The sequence below is a fragment of the Poecile atricapillus genome, chromosome 9 (genome assembly GCF_030490865.1).
Source record: "Poecile atricapillus isolate bPoeAtr1 chromosome 9, bPoeAtr1.hap1, whole genome shotgun sequence".
Taxonomy (NCBI): Eukaryota; Metazoa; Chordata; class Aves; order Passeriformes; family Paridae; genus Poecile; species Poecile atricapillus.
This window is the reverse complement of record NC_081257.1, coordinates 19,801,257-19,828,361: the sequence shown is the minus strand read 5'-3', so window position 1 is coordinate 19,828,361 and position 27,105 is coordinate 19,801,257. Positions and strand designations below refer to the sequence as shown.

The 27,105-nt window shown below is 42.7% G+C and overlaps 1 protein-coding gene across 1 annotated transcript; it reads right to left on the bottom strand.

Annotated features, from left to right (window-relative positions):
• On the bottom strand, window positions 1–26,609 carry LOC131581940 (D-threitol dehydrogenase-like). Its single transcript, XM_058844589.1, has 8 exons — window positions 26,403–26,609; window positions 19,442–19,678; window positions 18,741–18,818; window positions 17,321–17,537; window positions 12,468–12,676; window positions 11,886–11,958; window positions 6,639–6,756; window positions 1–541 (listed from the first exon to the last, which is right to left on the bottom strand). The coding sequence occupies exons 1-8, from the start codon at window positions 26,607–26,609 to the stop codon at window positions 346–348; spliced, it is 1,335 nt and encodes a 444-aa protein (XP_058700572.1). The 3' UTR covers window positions 1–345.
• Window positions 26,610–27,105: the final 496 nt, after the last annotated feature.

Sequence of the window (27,105 nt, the reverse complement as noted above, 5' to 3'; positions counted from 1 at the left end):
ACAATAAACTACACAGACCAGCTAATATTGATTGCTTTAAAAATGCCCCCTGTTAAACTTAAATAATAGCCAAATCTCACTGCAGTAAATGTCCTTTTATATCATTAAATACTAATTTAACAGAAATGTGACTGTGCAGCGAGAAACACGAAAATGCTGGAAAACCAAAAGATTGCCCTCTTTTTTTGCCGTATTTTTCCCGTGCATTATACAAGTCTCCAGGTTAACACCCAAAAGAAGAAAACAATAATTTCATATTAGCTGGCCGCGTAGCCACACAAACCAAAGCTTAACTCTAATATGCACTTTCCGAAGCCCGCGAGAGGGGAGACTGCAGGATGCCTCTCACCACAGGCTCTGGCCACCCTCGATGACCAGGTTATGGCCTGTCATGTAGTCTGAGGCTTCAGAGGCCAGGTAGACCACGGCAGCCTGCAGGTCGGTGGGCTGTGCCAGCCTCCCGGCGGGAATGTCAGCCAGCCAGCGCCGCACCAGCGGCCGCAGCTCCCGCGAGCGGATCAGCGGCGTGTCAACGATGCCCCTGCAGCGAGCACACGGAGCAAGGGTTTAGCAAAGGGTCCTGCCCAGCACCAAGAGGTGTTTGAGATGTTAGTAAGGAAGGAAAGAAGTGTAGTAGAGCAAAGGAGATGAGCACAGCCTGCTCTGCCCTTGCTGAAGGTCATGGGGCAATCTTTCATAGTGCTCCCTTCCTATCATCACCTTTAGCTGCTGATGGGCACCTCAGAGGTTTCCTTTCAAGCACAAATACACTCACATGATCTTCTTAGCTAACAGCACAAGCCCCTTAGTTTTAAGTTACCCATAATCACCAGATGAGTTTTGTTTTTTTTGCTAGAAAACAGGCAAAGCATTGGAGGTGAAAGTGCCTTGAACTGGGTCTGTCGCGGCTCTTGGGAACTGTTGTCCTTCCACTAATTCTTCATCACTCTACAACTAATGTCACACAGCGTGCTTGTGTACAGCCCAGAAACTGAAAACAGAACAACTCCACATATGTCAAACAACAAGGGGAACAAAAGCCAGCACCCTTCTGAGCACCAGACCCTCTCCACACAAAAAAAGGAGAGGCAGAGATAAGCACAACACAACCAGTGTGATCCCCCTTAAACCAACACCTGACAAATCACACTGATTTACCTGTCTTGCCTCTTTTGCATGAATGACTGACTCCACTATTTACTAAAACTCTGCTAAGTTTGTTCTTTTTCAGGTGCCCTAAAAATGATGCTGCAGGAAGCACAATGCAGGGTGAAGATTTGGCTGGCTTTTATGACTTTAACTGCAACTGATTTGTCATACTCCTCCTTAACAACATATTTGTATTTTGTGAAATGTATAATTTTTTCAGCCCCTGAACAAATATATTTACATAACTGTGTCTAACGAGAAATTACATTTAACTTCTCAGAAATGACAATAACTAAAACCTGAACTGCCAATTCCACTTCATTAGTGTGGTAGAAATGCATTCCAAATGTTAATAAAAATTCCAACATGCTGATAAATTAGCGCTTCTAAGGAGCATGTGACACCTTGGTTAACATATTCAACCTCAATTATATTTCTCTTCAGCACCCTGTTATCTGGAACCTTTGCTGGCAATCAGAGGTGCTGTTTTTCAGCAGCCAATTTTCTAGATAATGTAGCTTATCAACACTGTGGGTAAACTTGCCAATGAAATCAGGCTGCACTGAACCACACACACGCTAATTGCATCTCTTTTTTATGCATATTTACAGACTGTCACTTCAAAGAAATCAGTGGCCCATTGAGGCAGCCAGTTAGCTGGAAGAATTGCCTCTTGCAAATGAAAATTAGCAAACAAGCTAGTGATAAATATGAAATGAACAAAGTATAAAAATACCCGTTTTGTTCTGAAACTTCATCGGCATCCCAATTTAGACTTCCAAGGAAATAATTTTTTGAGACAGACTGGATTCTGGGTATGAGATTTACCTTTTGTTTTAAATGAAGGCTGAAATCCACTATTTACTCTGTTATGAAGTGGAACTAATTCAGATTTTCCCCCAAACATTTCTGTTCGCACTAATCAGGCAGGATTTAAATATCGGCTTTATATTTTATTGTAATTGTCAATAAAGAGCAGAGCAGTTCAGAAACACTGAGCAATGCAGCTCACTTAAGTTCTGGCAAAGTAACAAAATCAAGCACATTCCAGTATAGGACTGCAAACAGTTTACTTATTTCCTTCAAGCACAGCCCCCTGGTCTCCCTCCTTGTTTTCCCAAACTCCTTGAGAACTGGTTTTCTTCAGAGAGAAACATGCTTTGAGCAGCAGACATGAAATATATTAAACTCCTTTCCCTTACGTGCCTCTCACTATGCTTACAAAACCATCACCATCATTGTCATCATCATTCTGGCTTTACATGATCAGAGACCAGAATAAGATCCATATGATTTTCTTGGGTTTTTTTTCATTTACAGATATACTTTAACCCCAAGGGAATGCAGATTAGGGAATAAAACACACACAGTCCTCCAGCACAACAGATTTTGCTAAAAAGAGGACGTTTTTCAATCTGTTCAGAAAAATGATCTTTGGTCTGATCACTGCAGTCTGCGAATCACCACGCTGCGCCTCTTGCTGGACCTTTCTTTAGGTTCACTCCACATAGCAAAAATTTAGATGTTTAACTAAACTTCACTACAAATTTTTGTTATAGAAATGAGAAAAAAATATAGCACAAAACTTAAAAGTTGCAAACACACATACTGATGGCACTATAAATATTAGGCATGTCATTGATACTACACATCTTCTGGGAAAGCTTTGGTGCCAAGTTGGGCAATTTAACGTTGTCGAACCCTTTTAGGCAGATTTTAGTTGGCTCCTAACCAGTTCCAGCAAAGACAACTGCCAATGCATTAATTCCCTACCTCATCTCGTATGCAGTGCTGAGCCTATCAGTACTTTCTGTTGCATGTCAATGTAATACCAAACTGCTGGTTCCTTAATGTTAGATATGAGCATCAATATTTCATTATTGATACACAGGACAATTTGAGACATGAGGGGAAAAAAAAAAAAATACTGAAAAAAAAAGAGAAAAAAACAATTGCCTAAAACATTTCCACTTCGAGAGACACATTAGGAAAAATATCACTTACCAGATACTTAACTGGAATTGTTACGTGCACTCAATCCCCAAATGAGAGCAAAAAAAGATTCCATCTGTGTGTAACTTGATTTCTTTCAGATGAGTTATTAATTTGAATGAGTTAAGTACACTCCACTTAATCAGGAAGTGTTTAATCACAAGATCCACTTAATTGGGACATCTCCCAAGGAATTAAGATTTAAGTCCAAAGATACTTACCAGCAATGACTGCTGCTTAATGGGGATAGTAATGCTGCTTAATTGGGATGCCTTTAGGTGACGCTGGGGTGCTCCTTCTCCTGCCGGCTCTGCCTCTCCTTCCCCCTGATGGGGTGTTCCCCAAACCTGCAGTGATCCTGCCCTGTCTGTTTTCTGGGGCTACAAGCCTGGTGCAGCACTGTGTGGCTGCCTTCAGAGGAGCAGGGCAGGATGCAGGACACGCAAAGGCTCTTTGCCCATCAGCCCAAACCCAAATTCTTCCAGCCTGTCATTGGGGAACATGGCTCATCCCCCAGGGCTGCTGACCTGGCTGCCCATAATATCAACTTCCAGCTGCCCATCCCAAAGGTCATCACATAATGGCATTTCATGTCTTGCTAATGAAGAAGAAGGCAGTAATTAGCGAAAAACACGGACATTGATTCAGTGAAATGGCTGCAAAGATGACGTGTTCTAACGCTGCACATGCCAAAAACCAGACACCTTCCAGAATTCCCTCTTCCATCACACCCAACACACTTCCATGTCCTGGGACCAACAAAGAGACTAAATCCTGTGGGCAGCTGGACATCAGCCACCGGTCAGTGCTCTGTAAAGGTCCCTGTTTACACCCAGGTACCCTCTGCAGTTCAACCCCCACATCCATTTCAGGAAGACTCCAGGACTTTCTTCATTTTTTTGGCATCAGCTGTGCAGCTGGCTATGAGGTGATGGCACTGGATGGTGGCACAGGGACTGAGCACAGGTTCCATGATAGCAACAGAATAAGTCAGCCAAAGCATCCAGGGAATCTCAGCCACCCTCTGTCCCTGGGCATCAGGTTTGCCTGGCCAGCAAGAGAAGCCTGCATGTTCAATTTTATAAATGCAATAAATCATCCTAAGGACTCTGTCATAACATTTTATGCATTGCTAACTTTTATGCATTGCTCTGCACAAGTTTTATGCACTCATTAAGAAATTAAGTTGATAAAAAGTGACCAGATAGGAAGAGGGGGAAAAGGCCAAAAGGTTTGCATGGTGAAATAATGTTTAAGGCCAGACTGGAGCATTTGGAGCTTCAGACAGAAGCACACTGAGAGTGCCTTAGAGCTTTAATGCAACCACGACTGGGAGGGGCAAAGTAGTTAAGAACACAGATATTTTACTTTTCCAGAGCTGAACTTGGGCACCATCATGCCCTATATCTACATCTGTTCTTGTCAGACTCCTTAAAATCCCATCCTGTTATAAGATGACACTGAGGTTCCTCTGGAGCTGGGTGCTCAGGTCAAGAGGGTTGAAGACATCCCTGATCCTTGGTGAGTCACATCAAGAGACAGTGACACTAGTGGGGTCCACAGTTCTGGGGATGGGTCCAAATGTGCACAGAAATGCAGGTTCACACCTCACACAGATAGAAATACAAATGTGAAATTATTCACTTGTGAGTTATTCACTCAGAAGCAGATGTGGCTTTTGCTTGTGTGATGAGGGATCTGAGCTCCATGAACTGCTGCAGGCTCCTTCCTCCTGCCCAGAGGTCCCTGGGCAATCCCATCATGATGGGCTAAGCCAGAGTTTGGGGTCTCTGTGAAGAAAGTTTTGCTGGTCTCCAGAGCAGCTCAGTCCAGGTTCCTGCCTGCATTAGGGAAATTCGCTCTGGCCACAACTGGGGACTTCAAAGATACCAAAATACTTGTTCTCCATGCATCCTTCCTGGCTATTCCTCCAAAAAGGCAACACATCACCCCTTCCTGCTGTAGGATTTTGAGCTCAGAGCTAGAGTTTAAGACAGGCAGAGATGATCAAAATGCAACGCCATGTTGCCTTGAAAAGTAGAAAGAGACGCTGTCTATTTTTTTCTCCATGCTCTGGCAACTGTCTCCAGAAACATAACTTCTCTAGAAGTGAGTGCTCACTTCCAAGTTGTACAAAACAGTGAGTTTTTATCATTTGGTGCCTATTTTTTAAATTTATGTAAGCGCCTAGGAAACAGGTAATTCCTCCTCTAAGAGCCTTCTCATCTGTAATTGCTGTGAATGTGGCACAACTATTCCACCTCTGTTGGTGCAGATTACCCGTATGTTTTCACACACAATTCCTGCCAGGTCCTGCTGAGCTTCCCTAATTCCCTTCATCTCCCCAGCTCCCGAAAAACAGTGGAAACTCACTAGAGCTAGTTGTGGGAACACCATTACAGTGCTGTTAGCATGGGCATGGGGAAAATCCCATTAGGAAGTAATAGGGATGTTGAAAGAATCTTTGGATCACATAGAGTGATGGCTGGAATCACTGGTATAATTAGTAATAAATAATCATAAGGAAGACAGCTAGCACAAGCAAGGAGAGAGCAGACTGGCGGTAAAAACAGAGGCACTTGCCATTAAGCGCTGTGATATTTTTTTTCCCCTCCACTTTGTGGATTAAAATATGTAATTTGTTTTCCCTAATTTGATCTACATTATTATCTTCATTATTACAATTTAACTCCTGGGTTAAAATCCTGCCCTTCTTAGTTACTCTGATTGACTTCAATGGTCTACAGAATTTGACCGCTTCCAATTAACGCTATCCACTTGGGTTTCTGCTCAGCACTATCATGCACTGCTAATTGTTTCATAAAATGACTGGTTGGGCATGTGTGTGAGGAACAGGGAGAGGCAAAGTGGGGCTGGTAGGAAAACTTTTCTTTGTGAATAAATACCCTAAAACATAGAGCTTGAATTCTCCAAAAAGAAGGAAAATGTGATTTGTAATAAATATGCATATATATATATATATATATTTACAAATATATATATATATATATATTTTTACAAATATATATATATATATTTACAAAACTACATCTGGCCTCCTGTGACTGTCAGAACTGAACAGTAGCTCAATAACAACAATAAAATGTAGCTTTAAAAGCGCCTATATATTTGTCTCAAGTAAAAAGGGAAAAGAAGTATTGTCTGTTAAGTGTCAAAAACCCTTTCTTTAACCACAGAAGGCTTGGACAGACTAAGGAAATATTTCATCTGGAAGGGAAATGCTAAAAACTACCCTTCACATTATTGGAAAACCTATTATCAAATGCTAAAACCTCTCCTTAAATCCCTGAGTATACACAGCAACAGAGCAGGCTTGGTTCTAAGTATTTAAACCTTTGTTAAGGAAAAGACAACATAAAAAGGGATGCAATCCACCTGCTAATTAGAAACTTTATTTGCTGAGATAGTGTTCATTTGAGCTTTGTAGAACATTTCATTCCCTTTGTAGTTTCAAAACGAGACTACATTTTACTTACGGGGAAATGCAGTTGACTCTTACTCCTCTGTCAATCCACTCGGTTCCCAATGTCTGTGTTAATTTTACGACCCCGGCTTTGGAGGCGTTGTACGCCAACTGCTTCTGTGGGTGTGGGACTACAAGGGATTCAGAAGGAGAAAATTATTTATTCTTCCCAAATTAAAATAGCTTAGGCACTACACAGACAGCTCCCTGCATTGAGAAGAGCTATTTGCTCTTTTCCCAGGTACCAGGCAAGGGAGCAACAAGAATTCAGCCACCTACAACACAAACCCCTAAATATGTGTTTTGCCATCTAACAGTTTTTTCTCAGCAGATGGGCTACTGGAAAACAATGGTGAAAATAAAAATAAAGACATTTAAAAGATCCCATATTTGGGCAAAGAAAAAAAACAATGTATTAAACATATATATGCAATACTTAACTGCTTTGAAGTAAGATAAATAATCATATAAACACATGAATATGCACATTCATATATTATACACATATGTATGCTTATATACTTGTACACTCTAATACAAATATATTATCATGTAATTATAAAATATTATACAATTAATAATATTACGTCTAATATATTATGTATTCTGTGTTATTTAATATATTAATATTATTTATAATATTATATGTGGTAGATAATATATGATGTGATAGCTGAATGTAAAAGTAAATTGTTTGATATGACATTATATGATAGAATATGATATAAGTGCATAACATATTTTATATAACATATATATATATAGCTTCTTGGAACAAATTATTCTCCCTAATTTTTAAATTATCCATAGTCTGAGGCAAACACATCTTATTATCTAACTAATGTTTGTGTGGATGTGAACACAGGTGCATCCCAAAAATTCAGAACACCCACCACTTTCAAAATCTGAAGCTTTTGAAAATGTTTCAGAGATGTCACATGTCAGTCAGAGACAGAAAATGATCAGCTTGCTAATTACAATGTTCAAGCTTGTTAGTGCCGTGTGCTCGGGTGGCTCTGCCCCTCTCCAGCTCAGTGAAAGCTACTTAAGGACAAATCCCCAGTGGGTGTAAAGTGCTTTAAACCCACGGGAGTCAATCCAAGTCAGTCCAGGTGTTGAGATTTACACCCACCAAGTATCTCTCCTTGGACTTTTCTGGCTGCCATTAGGACTTCATTAAACAAATCCACTGCAAAGCACCCATCCATAATTAGCTCTGTATCAGCACAGAGCTTCGCTGAGCTGCTGACTCTGATGGAGGGAGAGAGGGAAAAATCAGGGCAAATATCAGTAGTCACAAAGACAGGCAGTTGCAGCCTGTGGGGCTGGGTGATGCTGAACCCTGGAAGAAAGGGAATTACTGGGTTTGCACAAGGTTCAGCAGGCAAACCCCAGCTCCCAGCATTTTGATAAAAGCACATAAGCAGCACTGGTAGCTGGCTTTAAACTGGTCTCAATAAATTAAGCTGATGCATCAGTTCCACATCACTCCCACCCATAGCATCCCAACACACCCACTACTGATTTTATTGACTTAAACTCTTAGGCTGGAATATGTCAATGTAAAGGGTGGAAAGAAGGTGACAGCTGAGTTACTCAAACTCCGAAAAACCCAAAAAGCCCTGCTGCAAATTGGTAAGCATGTGAACAAGGACCTTTGCCTTAAACAGAGATGTTTGTAAATAGATTTAAAGCACACACATGATGGGAGCAACAATTAGAGAGGGGTTTTTTCTGCATATGCTGCAGGTTTGCTCAGAATTTAGAGGCCTTTTCCTTGTTAAAATAGCATTTCATACCATGGCCCTCCTCTGACAGCATTTATTCTGTGCTCTTTTTTGTTCAATATGAAATAATTTGCATTTTGACCAGCAGAACTGCTTTGCCCTCAGTGTGTGCCTGTTGCCCCCTGACGCAGCGCGCCATGGGGGCTCTCGAAAAGATGTGGAACGTAATTTCTTGATTAATGGCCATGCATCAGCTCCAAGTTACATACAACTTTGGTAGTTAACCTTGTAACCTCCCAAAAGCACTTCTTTGCTAAACTTTCCAAACATGTCTGTCTGTGATAAATCATTTTGGTGCTCACTTGCTAAGAGGAGAGGAGTTCTGGCACTGGCTCTGCACCTACAGTGCATGTGGGTGAGAACAAGTTGATGCAAGCCACGAGAATCAGCTCCTGACTTGGGGTGGGTGAAGAGACACAGTTATCAAAAGGTCTTCCATGGACTTTTGTCTTTATAAGAATATCTAAAGAAGGTAATTAGGGGCATGAAATTTTCCCCTGCTGAGAGACTCAACCCCTCTCAACTGGAAGAACCCAAGGAGAAGCCAACAGGTGCTGTGAATCTCTGGCACTGGATGGGATTTCTGCACCCAAGCACCCCATGCTACCTCCTCTTCCCTTACCTAAGGTGGTCTCTTACAGAGAGAAGAGAAAATCTGTAACCCTCCAAACTCATACAAAATGGGGTTTGTGAATAAAGCTATGCCTCCAGCAGTGTCACCAAAAATCTGCATTGCTAAGGCTTCTGGGAAGCGACACTCACTCCTATTCAAGAGAGATAATAGGAGAAAGCAGATAAAAAATTCTCCCAACATTAGCTGCATTATGCTTTAAACACCTTTGTTCTGACTTTGGCTGGGATAGTTGGTTTGGGGTTTTTTTCCCCAGCAATTTCTACAGTGCTGTGTTTTGGATTTAGGACATGAATAATGTTAACACACTGATGGTTTAGTTGTTGCTGAGCTGGTCTTACTCTAAATCGAGGACTTTTCAGAGCCTCATTCTTCCCTGCTAGCAAGGAGGCTGGAGGCAGAAGAACCTGGGAAGGGACACAGCCAGGACAGCTGACTCTAACTGGCCAGAGGGATATTTCAAATCACACAGCATGGTGCTGAAAAACAAAGCTGGGGTGAGCTGGCTGGGAACACTGGGCATTGGTCAGTGGGTGGTGAGAAACTTCACTGTGCACCATTTATTTGTTATGTTCTTTTTCCCTTATTATTATTTGCCTCTCCTTTTCTGTCCTAATAAACTGTCTTTATCTCAACCCATAAGTTTTACCTTTTTTCCTTTATTCTCTCTCCTGTCCTTGGGGACAAGGAGGGAAGGGTTGGGGGCTGTTTGCTGCTGCTGGGTCATACCACAACAACTCAACACTGCTGTTGCATCCTTGTTTGGTGCATCAGGCTCCCAGCCTGACCTTGAGCAGCCCCACAGTGTTAATGAGAGATGCACCCAGACAGAGCAGAGCAAACCACTTCCCACTAAAGATACTCAGTGTAAAAATTGCAGCTCTGAGTTACACCTGTGTGAACCGCCGAGCCGCCGCAGCCGAGCCGCTGCTGCCGGAGCGTACGCCTGGAATAATTCCATTGGAACACCAGAATCAAAATGCACATATGCAAAATGTATGCAGCTTATCTTCGATTAATTAAAGCTGATTCTGAGCAGTGTATCTGGAAAAATCACAAACAAAAACCTCCCTATCCTGCTAAGTGTCTCCTCATTTTCCTGTATCTCTGAGGAAGGACTCAACCTACAACAACAACAAAAAAATATCCCCCAACTATTTCTAGAAACATTTCATACTATGCCAGTTGGCCAACGTACTTAAATAACCAACCAACCAACATATTTATTTAACATTCAGCAGATGGACATGATATGAACATCGTGGTTTTCAGTCGTAGTTTCATAACTACTAGATTTTTTCAATGCCAAGATTCAAACAGGTTCAGAAGGTAAACACATCTCTCCATCTCTTAACTTCTGGCCTAGCGTGCATTAACTTTCGCTGACATTTAAGTGCATCTTGGGATGACCCTTCCAGCCTTCTCTCAGGGCTGCTTTCCAACATTCCCTCCAGTTCCAGGACCGGTACTGCCCCCAAATGTGATCCACAGGTGGAGCTCTGGACTTGGCTCACCAGCCAAGGAGGTGCAGCTCCAGGCTGGGGCTGGGGTGGATGCTGTGCTGGAATGGCAGCTCAGCAGAGCTGTGCCAAACCCTGATGGAAAAGTTGGAAAATGCCTCTCCTTAAGCAGAGCAGACCACTGCTGGGCTGCAGCAAGGCTGGGAGCTGTGTGCCAAACCAGCAAAAACCCAGTTTGTGCCAATTCCCAGAGCTTCCTAACTTTCTCCAGGATGGACTACATCCCAGGAAATTTTGCTTTGTGACAATGATGTGGATGGTGACAGCCCAAGCACAGACCAGAGCCCGACTGCTCAGAGCAGAGCAGGAAAGCCTGAGGTATTTGAAATTTAAAGCCTCACAATCTTTCCAGAACTACTTTTCTTGGGGAGATTTTGTAACTTTATAAAGCTAGGATGCAGAGATGGTGCCTGTGTTTAAGCACAAGTAAAACAGCTGGTAAAGACACTTTAAAAAAATATTAACAACAACATTATAAATGGATTTTTGAAGAACCATTTAAAGTTACTGTGCAATAAACTGAATAGAATGACATAGAATGTCAAACTGGGCACAGTAAAAATAAACGTTATTCCAAAGGAAAATAAAAAGGCTGCATATTTATGTAACATTCAGCAGATGGACATGATATTAATACAGGGGTTTTCAGTTGTACTTTTATAGCTACTAGATTTTCTTGCCTAACTTGGCAACCCAAGGCACCATTTGATTTTTGGATTTGGACAATACTGCAACAGATGTCCAGACCAATAAAATAAATTCCTAAAGGGCTATGCTTAATTTGTGTAATTGATCAATTTTTGTTACATGGGCTTCAGCTCAGCAGCCTTCCAGATTAGCTCAGCAGTAGGGATTTCATTCCATATGTTACAATGGTTTATTGGTGCTTTTGATGACACTGCTGATTCAGCAGCGTTGGTGCAGGCACCTGTTGGCAATGAGAACGTTACAAAACCCATGGGTACCAGGGCAAATACTGGCACAAAATCCTTTGGGTGGCCTGAAAGTATCTTTGTGGGCTCAGCAACATGCCAAGGAGTTTGCCTGGAGGATGGAGGGAGCAGCACCTCTCCTGTGGTATCCGTGCACCAGAGTCAGAGAAGGTGACTCCGCCTTTTCTATAAAAAGTAATAAGTGCTCTAAAACATTGAGGACAGATAAATGTTGAAAAATGATATCAATAAAAATTTTGTAGTACATTTCCTCTAATACGAAATGTCAGTGATTTACTCCTTCCCAATACAGGTTTAATTGATTCAAATAGCATCGGTAGTAATTAAAATATGGATTCTGAAGCACAACTGTTAGCTCTCATCACTCACCTATTAAACTTGCCATAGATGCTGTGTTAATTATCTTCCCATATCCTTGATTCAGCATAATGCGGCCTGCAGCCTGTGACAGAAATTAAAGGAAAGACCAGTGACCCTTTCTGTGATTGTGCTAATAATGACATGATAATAAATTAGTCTTTTCAGAAGAGTTGATGTGCTAACACATTTTTTTTAAGCACCTGATATAAAAACTTGGTATAAAAATGGCTGATGCAGGAAAAAATCCCATTGCCATTTCACACCTCTCCGCTGCTGGCAATATGTTTTTTTAAAAAATCACTAATGTTGGGAATTCCCCCCTCCAAGCCCTCTGGTTTTCAAATAACCACCCTTCCAAAAAATTTTGGCCCTTCTTTAATGCCTGGGCTTGGGTAGCCAACAAGTACCAGCTGCTTCTGAATATATTGACCAAAATCTGTAATTGATATAAAGCAAATCTCTCCTAAATTCCACCAAAACTAGGACCAATTTTATTGTGATAATTATTAATAAAGTCTTATTATATCTTGAGATAAACACTTAGATTTTAATACCCATTTGCAAAACTAACCGGCACAGTATTTCACTTACTTGGCAGCACAAAAATAATCCTCGTAAATTAACATTAAAAGTTTTATCCCATTCCTCCAGGGAAGTCTCTTCACTTGCAGAGTTCAGATTAATTCCTGCATTGTTGCATGCAATGTGGACTGTGCCCCAGCGAGCCACGATTGCATCCACCATCCTTTGCACATCCTCAGGCTTGCTTACATCTGCTGCCAGGCCAAGGCTTTTAATGCCTGCATTGAAACCAGAGCGATGGAGTCAGCACAGGCATTCACAGGGGGGAAAAATATTCTATTTTATGATAATTTTTTTAATTCATATATAGAGATATTTTATATATGGCTGTATTTTATACATATATCTATATTCCACCTTGGTTCATTGCTCCACAAACAGTAGCAAATCGTGTGTTTGTTACTACAGCAGCATTATAAAGTTGGTGGCTGGTGCAAGGTTTGCTTGCTGGAGAGCGACCTGGAGCCCAGGTGGGAGCCAAGGCTGCTGCTCGGGCAGGAGGAAGCTTGGAACACTGCACCATCTTCTGTCCAAACCCTCAACTGCAGCTTCCCCGGCTCCAGGCTGCTCTACACATGCTTTTCTTATGCCAGGTCCCCCCTCAAGGAGCTACAGAAATCAAATTCATTCGTCCCAAGCTGCTCTCTGGGTGAACTACAGCATCCAGAGAGCTGGGGGCATCAGACAAAACCAAACCGGTTTTAGGTGGGAGCTAAGTGGGAGTACCTGCAGGAGCACAGGTATGGCAGTCATAGTGCCTTACTTATTGCAAATCACACTGCCAGAATAATGCAAACATTCGGAAATGAAGAGATTTACCAAACCTGAAACCTGAAGAAGTTTTGCTTTTTTTTCCTAAGATAATCCAGCCATTGACTTTTGTGCCAGCGCTGATCCGTAAATAACTTCATTTATTATAAAAATCAGCTTTAAATGCCCTTATTGTTAAACAATGTAAGAAGCCTGGGGAGGCCCCTGATGCCACTGGGATTATACCCATCCTCAAAGCCAAACAAGGCCACACCAGTAAGGGCTGTGGTGAAATGGGTCTTGTGGAAGGAAGGAGGGAGGCAGCCACTGGGCTTGGACCATGATCAGCAGCCTGGGCAGGAAGTTGCAGCTATTAAAGCAAGATATTTTTCCTCTATATAAATGTCAAATTTGTTCCACACTGGTCCCTATTTTAGATCATTCTATGAAACATTTAAAAGAAGGGATAAGCCTATTCCAGGAGGATACTCTCCCAAAACGAAGCTGAGATGGAGGCTTCCAGGAAAAGCGAGACAAAGCAGGAATTGCCCAGTGGTGTGTGTGAGTGATGAAAATGGCAGGAAAGAGGCTTTTGCATGGAAAAGCTTCTCCTCATCTCCAGTGCCTTCAGGAGCCTGTCAGAGTGCACAGCCCGAGGTGATGCTGCTCTGGGGTTCCAGGGTGTGGGAGCTCCTGTCCCCTCCAGTGATGACAACATTCTCTTCATTTCCATGGTAGAGAAAAAATTCAGGTAACTAAAAAATGAATGCATGCTCTGCCACAGACCTCTTATTTTATCATGGGTTTTATGCTAAATATGCTGAAAGAATAAGAATAGCCAGAGAGCCCGTTACTCCTCCTAATTGTTTTCAAGAGTAACACACAGGGAGTTGTTGCAATCTTTCTTTTTCAATTTACAGTCAAAACGGATGCAAGTGTGTTACTAATGGTAACAGAAACACTCTTCATGTGCCCTCTAACTTTCACCCCATTTAGAGCTTCATCTTATAGGTCACTTTATAAAAATGAGACAAAAGGTGCCACATGTGAGTGTCTAGCGAAGAAGCAGTGAATCCACACTCAGTTCAAACCAGAGTCCCACACTCGCCCTTAATCAATTCAGCTGATTCCCTGCACTCTGAGAGAGGGCAGGAAACCACTTTCTGTCTCTCCACTCTCTCCCCCCACCCAAACCACCTGTTAAAAATAATAAATAAAACAGACTGTGGAAAAATAGCTTCAAATCTACAGACACAACCAGAGGCAAGACACCCAGCACAGGCCAAGGCTGCTGGGTGCATGGTGGGGCCAGTGCATCTTCACAGCCCTCAATTCAGTTCTGTGGGGCTCCTGGAGGCAGGTTTGTGATGAGAGGGGCAGGAGAGGAGCCCAGGGGCTCTGTGCTGGAGACAATCACTGTGCTGGGTGTGCCTGAGGTGTCCTTCTGCAGGGACACACACACAGCCCCCTGCCACGGGCTCCATCTCTGGTCTCTGGGTGTAAATGGAAGTAACATGTTGCATATAGACAAGAAGATCAGGAGTGACATTGCACAAGGCATTTGCATAGTTTACAGTGAAAATGCACATTTTAAAAATCCCATCAGACTAATTCTTCCCTTAGGGTACAGGCAGTGATTTCCCCCTGAAGACAGAGGTGTGTGTAGTGGAAGGTAACCCTTAGGATTTTTTGGTTATGTTTCATCATTTTTGGTTCTTCAGTCAGGATCCATTAGTAACTGTTGAAAAAGGTATTCACACAGGATCTAAAAACAAAGAGCCCTGCAGCCAGGGGATGTACACCTGAGCTGTCTAACAAAGCTAAAACTGAGATCACAGGCATTCTGATGTTTAAAACTCATCATGAAATGATGGCACCATCCCAAAAGGCAGGAAAGGGCTCCTTGATATAAGAAGCAGAGCAGCTCTAAGCAAGCTAAGCAAAATGTTTTGAAAAAGTATCAGTATGGGAATGACTTGGGGCACTGGGCTTCCAACTTTGAGTTAGAGATCTACAGCCATAGAGACGAAAAAAATCACAGCCCCTTTGTCCCTATTACAGCAGGAAAAATACGTATTAATGTTATGATTGCTTCAATTTACTCATGTGAATATTTTGAGAGTAAAGCTAGCTGAACCTTTTTGTCAAAATTTATTTCCAGCAGAGAATGATACTTCTTTGAAGCCGAAATGTTTCATGGAAACATTGATTTCAACAAAAAGTTTTCAAGGGAAAGCTTCTGAGGTCCAGGCTAGAATCTCTAGTTACCTCTGGAGAGAAAGAGATTGAAAACCTGACCTTTTCAGATCCTTTCCAAAAACGGGCATTTGGATATAATTCCCTTTCACAAAAGCTTTACAAAGTTTGGGGGCTGTTCCAACAGGGAATGACAATAAATTCGAGACCTCAAAACCCATCATGAGATGGAAGAGATGTGCCCTGACCAGCTGCACTGGTCAAATTGATAGATAATATTTGACCTCAAAGGATAAAGATGTGTAAAGAGTGAGAAGTGAGATTTTCTTTACTTTAGACTGCAATAATATTTGCTATGCCTCACGACCTTTCCGACTGCATTTTGGAACAACCCCCCACCTCCTCCAGGCTGGCAGCCCACTGCTGAAGGAGCAGAGATGTAGGGCAGCCATTGAAGGGTAGATGATCAAACTTCTACTGAAAATGCCCTGGAGATGAGTTAAGTTCATTTTCCAATAGGCTGTTGGCATCCAAAGTCTCATGGCTCTATCAAGTAGCCCATTTCTATCCAAATAGCTCTGCTTGATATGCAGGATCTCACAGGGAAAAAAATGTCCAAAAGGAGAGTTAAGGTGTAGGGCACAGCTACTTTGTGCCAAAACCATATGGCTCCAGTGAATAAGAGAGTGAAAAGCTTCAGGGAAGGAGGGACTGGATGACTCAAGAATTTGTAATAGGAACTGGACACTATTTTCTAGGTCATTATTTGGGATCAGAGCTTTAACCATTGCACTGACACTCCATGTGAAGAGTCTCCTGCTTAGCAGAGCTGGGATGTTTTGTTTTAAATGTTCTCTGGGGAGCCTCAGGATGGTATCCAGACCAGAATGACACCATTCCTTGTGTCATCCTGATTCTAGGTGATACAAATACATCTGCAGGGGCTGGTTTCCCTGGAGAATATGGTTTCTAATGGCCTAATCCCTTGCAGAAGTCAGAGTGGAAACAAATACTGGTGACTTTATCCACATGGGAATGTGAAATTTTCCTGTGTAATTGTCCATCTTTAGAGACAATGAAGTACTGAACTTTGAAGAAGGCTCAGGTGCAATCTCACAGAAGGAATTATAAAATGAGTAATACTTCCTTTCTTTTATCATTAAAATTATATTTCCAGTTTTCTTTTTCCCCTTTACAATTGCAGTTTAGCACAGCTCTAGGGGGAAATTCAATTTTATGTTACATTCTCTGTTTTTACTGCTAAAACAGGAGTGGTTTGTAGAGGATTTTACCTCTTATTTGGGATTTTACTTATTATGGCTATCAGTATTTTGTTCCCATATCTGACCTTGCATACATGTTTGAAAGACATCTTGAAAAATTACTTGTCTTCAATTTAAAGGGCACAATTAGGGATTCAGACTAACAATACAACTACCCCTGTTTTGGTGTTTTGGCTCATGGTACAGCCATAAGGTCTGGAAGAGGGGGTGGGCTGTATCTTTTATTCACCCCTAGTGAAGCCTGAGGTGCTGCATGATTTATTTTGAGGTGCTGCATGATTTACTCTGTTCAGTGCTGGTTATACAGATCTCTCTTGTATGAGGTGACCCTTCTCTGTTCCAGTCAGCCATGGCTCACCACTTTGGATACTTTTAGTGAGGAATTTTGTTTGGATCACTTTGCCCCTCTAGCAGAGTTTATATTGATAAATAACTCTCGCAGATGGTGTGGTATCAGTGGCTGCTGGGACAACACTGACAGGGCAGGACAAGCTTTGTGGCCATGACATGAAAATCCTCTACTCCCACCAATTCCCCACCAGGGCTGGATGGGAGGGGATTGCACTACAGAGTAGTGTCAGGTTTGAAGCAGGAAATCCACCCATTACAGTGCCCACCGTGCTCAGTGCTTACCTTTGAGGCTGAGCTCACAGGCCACCGCTTCTGCCCTGGCAAGGACCAGATCCACCACAGCCACTTTAGCCCCAGCTTCCCCCAGGGCATGGGCAAAGGCCCTGCCAATTCCCTGCCCTCCTCCTGTGACATAGGCCACCCTGCCATCCAAACGCAGCCGCTCCAGGATGCGGCGCTGCTGGCAGCCCCAGAAGACATCATCCTTCACCACTCCTGCCTGAAACAAGAACACAAACACCTTGCACAGTAAAGGGCAGAGCTCACTGACAGCTGTGAAGGACTCTGCTGGTGACAACGAGGTGCGAGCATGAGCAGGGATACATCTCTTCTTGGCCCATTAATTAATACAAAAAGTATCACTAATTCAAGCCAAAATTATCCATACAGATATTAAACTCAAAAAGAGCACTAAGGTGCCAGACAATGGAGCAGAAGGGCTTTGCTTTGGGGAGATGCTACAACCATTCCACTTTCAGGAGAGCAGGGTATGGCTTTTCCTAGCCTGGCTTGGGTACAAAGTCTTAGAAGCTGACTGATTAATTCTTCCACTTATTTCATCCCCAGGGCCCAATCGTGCCCTCAGGCTCAGCTAAGAGGCTAAGAACAAGGTTCCAAAGGCAGGATTTGGGTCAAGTAGAGTGCAATCAAAATATCTTCACAAGGCTGGTGCGCAAATAAAGATATCAGCCAATAACTTAAACCAAGCTGTCATCTGATCAGCTGCCATACATCATTTCCCCCTGACTGGAATCAAAATGCAAAATACAAGATGTTTAGAATATTGAGTCTGAAATGCCAGTGGGTGTAGCTTTGGGAGTGCTCAGAAACTGCAAAACAACCAGCATGTTTGGGTCTGGGTTTACTGAGGTAGGCCATTATGATTCCAGATGGGAATTTCATTGCAGCTGGATGATGCCCACTGCATAAAACAGAGAAAGATAAAAGCACCATTTCTTTTTCCCTAGGATGAGCAAAATGTAAGGCCATGAAAATATCCAGCTCAGAGAGCACAGGAGGGCATCCTATGCAGCCTTTGAGCAAAAAAATGAACTATTTCAGAAATTTTATATTGGTTCATTACAGCTGGTCCTCAGCTCCATCTTCCCACACTCCTCTGCATGGAAAGGATGGGAGAGCTCCAGGCACTGATACCTGGTGAGCAGCACACCAGTCACTCCAGAGATTCATCACAGGACCAGCTGATCTGAAAGATTTTGCAAGGAATCTGCATTTATCAACTTTTGTGCAACCCCAGACTAGTGCAGCTAAAAGTGCCGTTTAAAAGTTTTAGGTTGCTAAGTCCATGATCACAGAACCACATGTTTGGGTTTTTGTCACCAAACCCCTGAAAATTATTTTGCCCTTGTTCTTTGGCAGAGTCAAAATTTTTCTAAAATGCTCACAGAGAGGAAATACCCACCTTGGATTCAATCACTGCATCTGGAGGCACAGGGCTCCTTCGAATGAGGCTCAGTCCACTCTGCACAGGCAAAATCACCTGCAAATACAACACAGTTCCCACCTGCTTTGTACCTGACTTTCTGTTGCCCAAATTCCACTGATATGAAGGATAATCCTCAGGCCACAGTAGTTTTTCCCCTACTCCTGTTCTTCAGCTGAAGCTCCCTCCAACACAAACATGTCAGGCATTTCTATTTGCTCACATTCTTCTTCCAAACTCATTGCTTACACAAATGCCAGGGGAAAAAAAATGCAATTTTGTCTCTCTGGTTTCTAAAATCACAACATACTGTTTGTGCATCCTATAACTTCATCTTTTTATTCTCTTTGCTGACTCTTGTGCTGATGATGCCCTACAGCCCCCAGAGCCTTTAAAGCAGAGTGGTGATTCTTTAGTTGTGCTGTAGAGCTGATTATTCACTCTTAAGTGCTCTCCTTTTATCTTGCCTTTAACACTCCATAAGATGTAGACAGAGTAGGGACCACTCCTGAACACAGAAACTCATACCTAGAGCTCAAGTGAGGTGAATTATAATAAAATCTGAGTTCATTTTAGGTCCTTTGGATAATGGCACCAACAAAAGAAGCATTTTAAAGAGTACTTTGCAAAATCCATAGATACAGCACTGCGGGCACCTTAACCAATGGCGTTGCACTAACCTGCTCAACACGAGGATCTGAATTAATCACTGAATTTAATTTTCTGACAGCTAGTACATTTTCATCTGATACATTCTCCAGGTAGACTTGTCCTTTCATGAGTGTATTCTCTACACAGATCACTGCATCCATGCTCAGCAAGTGGTTATCCATGACAAAGCTGTAGTACTGAACAGCATTCCTTTGATCAGCATCAATAAAGACTATATCAAAGTGCTCGTCCTCAGCATGTAATGCCTGGGAAAAAAAAATATATTGGAGAAAACACTAATTATTTACCTAAAAGTTTAACATGTTGCCATTAATTTGTCCTTTATATAAACCCCAAACCAGATGGAAACTTGTTCTTTTAAGGTCACACTTTTAAGCTAGAACTGCTTCTGGAGATCTTGGGAGTTTTCCATGCTTTGCAAACAATTCTTCAGCAATGAATCTCTGAACTTCTCAAGGAAAATCAGGATATAAAAGAGGATGGCTCATCCCAGCTTATGGTGTTGAGAGGCAGAAACACCTGCTACCTTGAGTCAAAGTAAATTGATCCATCAGGGGAAGACTGGCATCAAACCCTGACACTAAGGTGCTGCAGTAAGTTCTCTCTTCTCAAAACAGCAACTATCAACAAATTGAAGAGTGGCAATTATATCAGTCTGGGATAAAAAAAGAGGCATAAGGCAGATCTGGGAATTGCAAACTAGTGTGTCCCACTTCAGTAGCAGGAAAAGGGTTGAAATCCCAATTAATAATAGAATTATAAAGCACATGAAAGAACAGGTCATGATAGAGATAAAGCAGCACAGCCCCTGTGAAGGAAAATGATGTTTCTTTAATCTAAAAAAATGCTTTGGATGGCTCAGCAACAGAGAGGATAAAAGAGAACTGGCTGCTATCATCTAATTGGATTTTCAGAAATGTGGCACACCTTCCCTCCAAGCAGGCTGCTGATGATAATGTATAAAAGTGTTGATGGATGACCAGATGGGAGCCTTTACAGCCTTCTCCTGTGGCAGTTAATGCACTTGCTGCCCAAGAGGCTGCTATGGAATATTTCAGATTCCATCTGGGACTATTTAACTGCATCTGTGTGCGTTGCAATGAAACAACAACTCATCCACCTATCTCGGCGAGCAGAAATGCTTTCAAGTCTTTGCATTTCAAGGGAAAAGAGAAGCAGTTCTGTTTCCCAGAACTCACTGTCTCTACCACGACTTTTAATGGTGCTTCTTGCGTCCAGATTTCCCTTTTGTGTTTAGAGACACCGGGCACAATGAGCGATGAGCCGTCCCTTGGGATGCACCAGCAAAAGCACCAACAACAGAATGTGAAAAACTGATTTGGTTTTGGGAGTGAGGTTAATGGCTCCCAAAGAGAGATTTCAGCAGCCTTTCTGAGGCAGGGAGTGTGTGGTGCAGGCAAGGAAACAGAGGAAAGCAGATCATTGGAGCTCAGAGCTCCTCTGTTGTGCAAACTGGTGTCATTGTGGGCTTGTTAGTGGAATTAAGCTTGGATAGTCACATTTAACTGTGGGTGCTTGATAGCACAGAAACTCTGCTGAAAGCATTCATGAGTCCACATTTAAGACACATTACACTATAATGAAAGAAGACCTTAAGCCCAAATATATGCTGGTTTATTATAAATGTAGCAGAAACTGGGACATCTGGATTCCTGGGATTCATCTTTTCATTTCATGACCAGCAAGAAAATCTTGCCCTGGTTCCCTCTTGAGCCACATTGGTGGAAAGCAGTGGAACATTTTTGCTACTGTGGACAAGTATCTCATGTCAGGTTGCACCTCAGTCAGTCTGTCCAATATAGATACTTCAGGAAGGGTCAGAAGATCAAAGTTGGGCAGAGGAGCCCATCACAAAGAGAGATTAGAGGTCTCATTCCTCAGGGAGAAGAGCCAAAGCCAAATTCAAGTAATTATCATGACTTATCACTACTTTCTGACTTGTAACCTTCCTGGGTGGAGGAGGTGGGGGGCAGACATTCAGAAACAGATGTGGCCATTGCTGAACATATGTTACTCCTGCTCCGTGGGACGGCTCCCTAATGAAAAAGAATCTCACTTTAATGCATTGACTTCATTAGGTCCATATGGAGTTGTGCAGCTCTCTGGATATTAGCTGGACTTCTCATTTCAGCCTTCTTTCTGTACTGCCTACCTGCTGACAGCTTATCTTTTTCTTATCTGTCTTCTGATACAGATAAACCACCCTTTAACATCACAGCATCCATCCAGGAGGGTGCCTGGGTTGGATGTGTAACCAGTGCACCCCTGGCTTGTTCTTGCACTGCCTGGGTGTGCCTGGCCATGGTTTCTAAGGCATTTCTCTTCTGCCACTTCACTGAGTCCTGAATGGCCAACCAGGAAGGACACTTGGGCATCCAAATACCCAGTGCCTGACAGATGGAAGGAATAGCCTGAACTTGTTCTAGGACCTGCCTTCATTTGATCTTGTTTCCACAGCTTTGTAATTCTTGCTGGGTTTTCCATATTAGGCTAGGAACAGCTCCAGGGCTATAAGAGGAATCCACAAAATTCCTTGAACCAGCCTTACCTCTAGGGCAGCCTCTCCACAGGAGGATAAAAGCCATGGGGAGAGGAAAGTGCCCTGTTTCCTGGAATCCCTTGGCTAGCAAAACACAGGTCACACCAGGCAGGTGGTCACTCTGGCCAGGGCACCACACTGGAGAGGATTTCCTCACTGCCAGCACCCACTGATGAACAAAAACAGACAGAAAGAAAAAAATCTGCTCTAACTGCAGAATCAAGCACTAGAAAGATGGGTACAGTGATGGAGGAGACACCTCCATGCTGTCCAGCATGGACAGGAAAATGAAGGAAATGAGGAAATGACCACCCTGGCTCTCCCAGCACAAACTGGGACCTCACAGCACTCTGGAGATGCCACTGTCCTTCGCTTGGAGAAGCAGAGCCCAAATGCCTCCAACTGTGAGGAAAGCTGAGATCCAGAAGGAAATAATCTGCCTGCAAAATATCCTGCTGAAACTAATTTCCTGAGTGTTTACAGTGCAATCCCTGCTCCTTGCTACAGAGTCATCATAGATGGTAACAGATGGCACTAAGAGTTTTAATTCAGAGCAAACTTGGCTAAAATTAATGCTTTTGATTACAGTGAGTCATTAACTTCCTCTTGGATTAAAAAAAAAAAAAAAAAAAGAAGTGCAGCACTGCATTCCATTGAGGAGATGTACCAAAAGTGACCATGAGAAAGGGCACAGCAGCCCTGCTGATGGATACAGCAAAAGATCAGGGAGAGGATATCCTGAATAAAAACATGAATGAATCTTCTGCCAAAGCTCAGGGAAAACAAGATTGGAGCCCTGATCAGAGACAACACTCTCATAAGGCACATACAAACTCAATCAGAAAAAAAAAAAATTACTGCCCAGTTCCTTTGATATGGATCATACAGTCAGCATATTTGTAATAAAGATGTACTCAAAACTTATTACCTATCCTGTGCCTTGTTCTTGACCTAAATGTAATAGCAATCCATCCTTGGGGTGCACAGAATACATGAAAAAGTACAGTTTCCTTTTAAAACACCATTAGAATATTTTACTGTGTGTGGACATACACTCTTGTTACTCCTAAATGCTATTCTATTGAGTACAGTTTATATTCACCGGCAAAGAGAAATCTCTAGGGAAGCCAGAGAGGGAATGCAATTTCTAGTAATAACAGCTCACAACAGTGAATACTATCCACTTATCCCCACAATTTCCAGCTATTTTGGACTCCTTTCTGAATTAACCTTTCATATCAAAAGGAGCAATTCTAGAGCACACTAGAGACTCCGACACAATTTCATGCATAATTTATTCACTCAGTTCAACATTAAACGCAGAGTCCTTGACTTTGTCAAGGTGGATTCTGTTGGCAGACTTCACAAGCAGCAAAACAGGAGAAATGAGATCTGCAGCTCAACCTCTTCACCTATTCTGTCTGCTAACAGGAGGGAAAAAAGAAGAAAGCAAACCCCGACATGCTTCCACAATGCCCTGCAATCAGTAGAATCAGCTGCAAACACCGCGTTGTTTTTGTGTTGCATTTTCAATTTTTAAAATGGATGGATCAAAATAATGGATGGGAATAATTTTGTCATAGTTTGCATTCCTTCCAGTCTCAATCCTGCATCCATTGTTCATCAAAAGTCCACTGGGAATTGAAGGAAGCTCTTTGTGCAGGATCAGGCTCTTGCTGGCAGCAAATCCATGGCAAGGCACATTATCCAGGCATGGCTCAACAGAGTTCAGACTTAAGGGAAGATTTGTTGGGAAATGTTTGTAAACACTGGCCCAGAACACGTTGAATAGGTAGCTAATTCCCACTGAAGACACCTGTACCTGAGACTGAACCTAAAGAAAGGCTTCCCCTCAGTCCACATTTCAAAACAATGTGCAAAATTCTGAGGCCCTTGGGCACAGAGGGCAGGCCAACCCCTACAGTGCTGTGTGATAACACAAAGGAGCATCAAGAGGCTTCAGAGAGCCTGGTCAGGGTGCTGCCAGGGACTGGTGTGCTGCCTTTGCACTGCTCTCCCAGCCCTGATGAGCCACGGATTGAGGTGAAAGAGCCAAATCCACAGGGTGACATAATGTCCCCACTGGCCGAGGTGCACTGGCACAGATGTGCTGCATCCTTATGGCAACAGCTGCAAGATCTGGCAGCTTCCTTGTCTGGCAGAAGCAGCTGTGGGGACAGCACTGGGCACATCCTGCAGCACATGGATGATACCTGAGGCTGGGATGCAGCTCCTAGGTACTCCAGTTTTACACCAGAAGGGAGAGATCATACTCCTGATAGTTTGGACATGCTGAATCATAGCTTCATGCAGCAGGGAAGGATTTCCCTGACAGGTAGTTAATCTACAGATCATATGACATTTTCTTGCTTTGAAAGGGCCAGGGCAGCAAGGCAAATCCTGCTCCCAGGAGTTGCATTACTGCAAAAATTTGAGGAGCAGCAGATAAGTAGAAATACTGCCCTGCTGCTCTTGGCTTAGAAGTGAGATTCAGCCATCATCACCAAGCAAGAAAGCTGCATCACCCATCTCCAAAGAGCAATTGGTGGGTGTCCATCTCTGCCTTCTGGTTTCTCCAAAGGGATGAGAATGACACCTAGGTGTGCAGACTCTGTAGGCAACAAGGACAATCATTGCCAGAGCTTATTCCAGCTCTTCTAAACCTCACAGTGCTCATCAGTAAATGTTAGCCAGCTCTGCTCTAGGCCAGCCTCCCCACAGACCATGAGGGACAGAAATGTTCTCCACTTCCTCTGTGAAGCTGAGTTGTGAGAGCCCTGCAGTGCCATCCCTCACCCATCTCCTGCCTGTCACTGTCTTGTCCTCCTGTCTTTCAGCTGCAAAGGAAGCCTCAGTCCCCATCCTACACTGGTCATCTGGGAGGGAAAAGGCAGCCTGCTGTCCACACAGCCTCTTCCACACACCCAGGAATCCCATGCAGCTGCCACACTCCAGCTGGGCAATCCTCCAGAAGCCCAAAATGCAAATGCACCAGAGAGGCCACCAAATCCATTGCTTCAGCATTTACAGCCATTGTGGATCAAACCTGTGGGACAATCCTGACTGTCCTGATGCTGATGACAAAATGCCTGCCACACTGAATAGCAAAAGTTCAGAGCCCAGTGCAGAAATCCTGCACAGAAAGGTGTCCCCATGCTGGGATCTCTCCTGCCAAACTTGAGCATCTCTGTTCCCAACAGCTCCAAGAGGTATTTGAAGTTCTGAGCACCTGCAGAACTGGGGTCACGATGTGCCTTCATGTTGCAATTGGAGGATATAAAATCAATTGCAACATTCTGTTTTAAGGATTTAATTTTCATGTCTTTGCTCCCTTCTTTAATCTCTACACAGCATGTACTCTGCCTGCCTCTAGATATTTTAATTCAGTCACAGTAAGTCAGTTGCACAGAATGGGCACTAGAGAGCAACAGCAATTCAATTAATTTCACACTCACTGCAGGGAGCTGGGATTTTAAATGCTGCACATTGCAGGTGATCTGTAACATTTCATTTTTTTGTACACTTGCAAAGCTCTTTGTTTCTTTCTTATCAAACTTGGAGGTCAGGAAAACCAGAGGTCAGAAAGCTCCTGGCCATTTCATTTTAGAAATAAATATGGTACCTGCTAATGCAAATAAAGTTACAATCAGGCTCACACTGACACATCCTGATTGAAAATTAAATCAGATCAAATTGATTTGTATTAATAATAGAAAGAGTTTTTAATGAACCTGGTATGGGCACCATCTGTCTCATGCTGGACCTGCAGCAACGTCCTGGAGATCCATAAACTGGAATTAAATGTGAGCTGCCAGCAATTACAAGATTTTTCCTTCTTGGGACAAAGTCACCAGTCAGAATGAAACAAGTACAGCTAAGGCATTATTTTTATGAAGCTTTTCACATTGCTCTGGAAGTGAGGAAGTGGGGTCTAATTCATCTGGGGATTTGCTGTGGGGAAAAATAGTGAGAGGTTTTGGCAGAATTATAAACTTCTCCAGGAGTTTCCCAACCCGTGTGAACATTGGGAGCAAGCTGTCCTTCTCAAAAGCAGGGTCAGCAGGGTACAGATATACTCTTCCTGTTTGTTATATTTGGAATTAGGGATCTGAAACAAAGCCAACCCATGTTGAGCTAAACTGCCATTGAAGCCCATCGACCTACATTGGGAGCCTGTGATTCCTCTGATCAAGAAGCTGCAGGATTTTAATTAAAAGAGAGGAAAACTGTCTTGTGTGACAGAGCTGCCCCATCATGTACTGGAAATAGGAAATAACCTCAGTTCACACGTTTGCAAGCAAACCAGAGCCACCATCCAGCATCATGTGGGCAGGAGAGGGAACCTGCCTGAAATTCTTTAATTTGCTCTTCACAAGGACTCCCAAACCCCCCTTTCCAGCTGACTTTACCTCCAAGGTGTCTGCCACTGGTCCCACTCGCATGCTTATCTTTTTGCCATCTGAGGAATAATCAAATGCTTCCTGGCTGTTCACTCCGAGATACGGCGCTTCTGCACAGGCAAGGATTTTGCCATCATCTGGCAATTCCTCTGCAATAGCAAGGATACTGTAACCTTTAAGCTTGCCAATTAATAAAATCTTCCTGGCTCTCATCATATGGACAAACATCCTAAAAATTTGGCCTGTGGAAAGACAAGGATGAAAATGTGAAAATAAAACCATGAGAAAGACTATACTTTGTTCACAATGAAAATTAGATGTGCCTTTTAAGTGATCATTAAAAAAACCCTAATCTTAAAACACTCTCAAATAAGGGTTTAACAACAGAATCTGACAAAATTTCATCTAAAATGCAGCTAAAAGACAACAGAATAAAAGGACTGATTTTAAATGTAGAACCTTTATCATCAATGCTGCTATTGTTCAAGTGCTTGTTAAATAGTGCTTGAAATATTGCATATTTTAACATTCCCCCATATGAAAATGGCTTTGAGATGGCTCCATATTCTTTCTGGAATCCAGCATTAAAAAAAAAAAAAAATCACTACATTACCTTGCATTTGCTCTTAGAGTCATTATCCCTAGACAGCACCATCATTTAAGAAATTTATCATCAGTGGTGTCCTTCGAACAATGTATTAGTGTAATAGAT